Raw genomic sequence first — 4,750 nt, forward strand, 5'->3', positions numbered from 1 at the left:
TTACACATATATATGATGTAATTTGTATATAGTAGTCTGATGCCCATCTGTGTTTCTTGTCTTTTTGAAATGATAATCTATTTTTGCCCATCTATACTAGCTGGATTTTTGTAATGAATCTATGTATGTTGCATCTAGAAGTTATGTGACTAAATAGTAACCCTTTTCCAAAAAATAAAAAAGAGTTTGGTTAGAATTTATAGGCTTCATAAAGAAACCTTGTATACGTAAGGATGGTTTAGCACATCACATCTTGCCCACCCAAAGCCTACCCACAATAGGTAGAGCTCCAACCATCACCTCACATAAAAATCACTTGAAATATCTAAAAATTTAGAGATTTCAAAGCTAGCCTAATTTATCATACTTGAGGAAGCAACTAAAATTTTCAAACATGGCTAAACAACAAAAGACACAAATTAGAAGCAACAAGAGACACAAAAAGGACATTGTTAGGTCATTACTGATCATACCATCAATGTAGAAAAATTAAATACTAAAAACTTTCCAAGAGATCAAAGACTAGTTGCATCTTATCATATAATAAGAATGCATGTATGACTTGCAGTACAATCCCAACAATGCTCCATACTTATGCTTTATAAGGTGGACTATATGGATGTTTTCGAAAGCAGATATTTCTTATATCAATGGGATTTATTTAAAATGTAGCTACTCTGTTGAGGTGGGAATTGTGGAAGACCAACAAACACTGTTAAGAAACATGTTAATAATCACATGATATTGTGACTTTAGTTAAAGTGTTATAGTATATTTTCCACATTCATAGTCTTGTCAAAGAAATTGTTTACCAATGTTCTTGTTTTATTAGTTTTCTCTATTCTATGGATGTCATCTATCTCTTCTTTAGCCTTAATGTTTGACATTTTCCCTCCAGGCTACCCACACTTGTTACACTTGCAAACTGTAAGGTGTGTGTGCAATTCAATCTCTTACATGATCATTCTTTTGATATGCATATCAAAGTTAAAGCTCAAACGATTTGAGATTAGAATATAGCTAAATTCTTTATAGCCACACTCTATGGAGGATCTTTACTTCCAACTAGGGCCCCATACCATAGATCTTCTAGATCTTTCCAAGAAGTCCATGAACTCAACAATAGTGCTAATACTTAGGGTAGTTGAGCACATGGTGATGAGATGATATTAAAGTATCTACTTAAATATATGCACTTATAACTAATTCTATTATATATTTGTCTAGGTTATCTTCCTCCGTGTCAAAAACTTGAAGTCTTTACATGTATAAGGTTTTTCTATAAATTTGTTGTAAAAAAAAAGTTTTGTTTTTAGTGTGTGAACACAAGGGAGGTCCTGACCACTGCTTGAAAAAAATGGTTCAACGTTGAATTTCAACCGAGATTTCTAATTTTCAGCCGAGAAAATTATACTATGAACCGGGTTATGTGAGCACTGGTCCCAACAATAAGGAGAGCCCACAAGAGGCCCATGCAAGTGGACTTTGACATAGAGGACGTTAGTGAAGTGTCTCATCGTCAAAATGGTGTACTATTTGGACTGTGGAGTAGCCTTGTGGGGGGGGGGTGAGAGAAAGGTCAAAGTCAGTGGAGTGGACATGAAAGCACCCATTCACAACCTGAAAGAATTAACAAGGTTTCCAACTTGTCATTGTCCGGACTCCGACTGCCCTGCAGCTCGTTGCCCACTGTCTCCACTGCCCTTTTGGGCCTTCCTAGAACAGCATGGATGTAGATGGCGATGGAGATGGCCCGATTGCATCTGCAGTGCAGGAAACGCAGGACCCTGCGACCAATTGGGAAGGTTTCCACTTCCCCCAGCCTAGCGCAGGCCCTCTTCCCATCGTAACGACCTCCACCTCCTCCTCTTCTCTGCTCTACCACGATGCCCCTGTAGCAAGAGACCAGAATATGAGCAGCTTGAGAAACCAGGGCCAGCTCTCAGCTGCCATGGCATTACAAAGCAAGCTGAACGATATGATGAGCAGCAAAAGCGGTGGCAGCCATGGGATCTGGCCCTTTGCTCAAGGCCAGTTAAACGGTGGCGGTGGGCAATTTTCGCCCAATTTGGCTCCTGATCCGGGATTTGCAGAGCGGGCGGCGAGGTTCTCTAGCTTCAATGGAGGAGGCGGCGTCGTCTTGATGCAAAACTCGGGACTTGCTCCCACCTTTTCCTTGCCCAGTGATCTGGGGAACATGAGCAGGTCCTCCCCTAGTAGATCTCACACTAGCAGTCCACATCGGCCCCCCCATCTAGGTGGTGGCGGCGGTGGCATGGAGCCCCACCTTCCCCCCTTGCACTACCACCACCTCTACCCCAGGCAGCTCTCAAGATCAGTGCCCAGCTCGCCCACCTTCGCCAACAGAAGCAGCAGAATCAACCCACTCTTATTACCCACTCAGCACTGCCCCCCCACCGGGACCCCCCCAGATCTCCCCCGCCACGAGCCCCCCACGCTCACAGCTAGCCTCGATCTAGCCTCAGGCCCACTCCCCGTCGGATTCAGGTCCGCCGGCCTTCCTCCCACCACCGCGACTACGTCTTCCCACCACGTCAACGTCGTCACCCCATCAGTCTTGTACGCGAGCGTGGGCCAAGACATAGAGATCCTTCCTAGCCTACCAGTTGAACAGCTGGAGCCGCAGAGCTCTGCGGCAGCTACGAGGGCCATGCCGAACGGCGGCGGCAAGAAGAGGAAAGTGGGCTTAAAGAACAAATCCAGCTCCTCCAAATCGGTAGCTGATCAAGAAGCCGCCCAAGGCCAACGTCCAGCGTCAAGCAAGGTAGTTTGATCCGCCCACCAAGGCTGCCAATACTCTACCACGCATGCTTGGAATGGGCGGCACATTGATGGGTTTTGTATTTGCAATGCAGAATGTGGATCATGGGCCAGATGGAGTAGCTGAGGCTCAGATAAAACGTTGCAAGAGTGCAGCAGCTAGTGCTAGCTGTGAAAATGTGGATCAAGGCGAGGAGCTGGCGATCAACTGTGCAAATGTGGGCGTCGAAGCTGATGAACAGAGCAACACCAATCATGACGAAGACTCTGTCTCTGGATCGGCTCCGAAAGAGTACAGCAGCGTCACAACCATACCGCCAGATCCACCGAAGCAATTAGACTACATCCACGTCCGAGCCAGGCGAGGCCAGGCTACCGACAGCCACAGCCTGGCCGAAAGGGTAAGTACTAAGCAGACAAGCCCGTTCGGGCATTACACTTCTTCTTGTTTCCCGCGCTTTGCAAAATCGAATCGTGCTGTTTTTTGGGCAGACGAGATGGCCAATTAATGCGATTAATTAATCGAGGTTCGGCCTGCTGTCTGCAGGTTCGGCGGGAGAAGATAAGCGAGCGCATGAAATTCTTGCAAGATTTGGTGCCTGGTTGCAACAAGGTGCAAGGCTTTTGCACAGCGGCGCATGATTGCTTCGGATTGAAGTAGGTATGAGAGGCATGTAACGGGGCTCGTGTTTGTGATTTGTGTGCAGGTAACGGGAAAAGCTGTGATGTTGGACGAGATCATCAACTACGTTCAATCTCTGCAGCGGCAAGTGGAGGTACGCATAAGCTGCAGCTAGCATTAGCTACGGATTTTGGGACTTAAGCAGTCTAGAGGCTATGGTTATGTGTAGCTTAAACCTGCTCGCGTTTGATGCTTGTGGGCATGCAGTTCCTATCGATGAAGCTCTCTGCTGTGAGCCCAAGCAGCAAACTCGAAGGTCTGCTCAGCGATGGCACCGTGATGAGCGAGCTGCAGAGCCAGAATTTGCTACCGAATAAGATGATGGCGCTTTTGTCCAATTACAACGCTCCGGCACCTCATCTACCCTCTAATTCCCACCTACTTAATCACCACCAGCATCAAACAGCTCTAGATCACGCAGAGCCCCTACATGAACCCAGCACGGCTGCGTCCTACATTAGCGAGCATCATCATGTCCCCGTCCCACTCCTTCTAGATCTGCAGCAGGTAATTAATGCCATTTGTTTTAGGATTATCGCCTAATCCGTGCCATTTGCACGCGGAATTGCTCTCATATGGGGAAATTTCCATGATTGCAGCAGCATCAGCAGCAACTGCCTCAACCCCAAGCGTGGGAAGACGAACTCCAAAGCATCGTCCAGATGGGATTTCCCACGCTCTCATAGCATCTCTCATCCTCATGTACATGTCCACTCGTGCGCATCGTCGCAATTTGAACGAATTTGATTTGTTACCAACAGATATTGATTCTATATAATATGGATGCATGGCCCAAGACTCTGGTTGGTTGATGGGCAGTGTGGAAACGTTTTATTATGTACAAGCAAGCTTCTTCCCATGTACGTTTCTCTCAGCTGCGCTGCACATGGGATCTTCTGTTCAAACATTCCTGTTATTAGTCTAATAGTAGTACCAAGGCTGAAATTTGAAGGCCTCCCATAGACTTCAACTTGAAGGCCTCAAAATATGACCATGGACTTCATCTCGGCAATTTTGGAACCCCTTTTATTCAATAACGTTTGCTTCTCTCTCTCTCTCCACTTGGGTTTGAGTCCATCAAACCCAGGTTCATCGGATAGTCCTAAGGCTCTTGGCATAGTTGCTACGACCTAAAAAACCTCTCTCTCTCTCCATGTGTGTGCATGCACATGTCCTCTTGGCCAGCGAAATGGAGTTGCAAGGAAAGTGGACGTGGTGAATTGGTCTCCTTATTGCCACTTTATGTAGTACCACAACAAGGTAACCTTCTTTGGGAACAACACCCTA

At 46.3% G+C, this 4,750-nt stretch overlaps 1 protein-coding gene across 2 annotated transcripts; it reads left to right on the top strand.

Annotated features, from left to right (window-relative positions):
- Positions 1–1,619: 1,619 nt before the first annotated feature.
- LOC147632300 (uncharacterized) lies at positions 1,620–4,307 on the top strand. Of its 2 annotated transcripts, none has more exons than XM_086806836.1 (6): positions 1,620–2,785; positions 2,877–3,182; positions 3,329–3,394; positions 3,489–3,557; positions 3,671–3,970; positions 4,066–4,307. In XM_086806836.1, exons 1-6 carry the CDS (start codon positions 1,727–1,729, stop codon positions 4,147–4,149), a joined length of 1,884 nt encoding a protein of 627 aa, XP_086662962.1. In that variant the 5' UTR covers positions 1,620–1,726; the 3' UTR covers positions 4,150–4,307. The 2 variants fall into 2 exon arrangements, with proteins under 2 accessions (XP_086662962.1, XP_086662961.1); XM_086806835.1 differs by having other exon boundaries at positions 1,622–2,785; positions 4,063–4,307.
- The last annotated feature ends 443 nt before the right edge of the window (positions 4,308–4,750 follow it).

Source organism: Cibotium barometz, chromosome 13, assembly GCF_041138505.1.
Source record: "Cibotium barometz isolate CiBa-2024 chromosome 13, ASM4113850v1, whole genome shotgun sequence".
Classification (NCBI taxonomy): domain Eukaryota; kingdom Viridiplantae; phylum Streptophyta; class Polypodiopsida; order Cyatheales; family Cibotiaceae; genus Cibotium; species Cibotium barometz.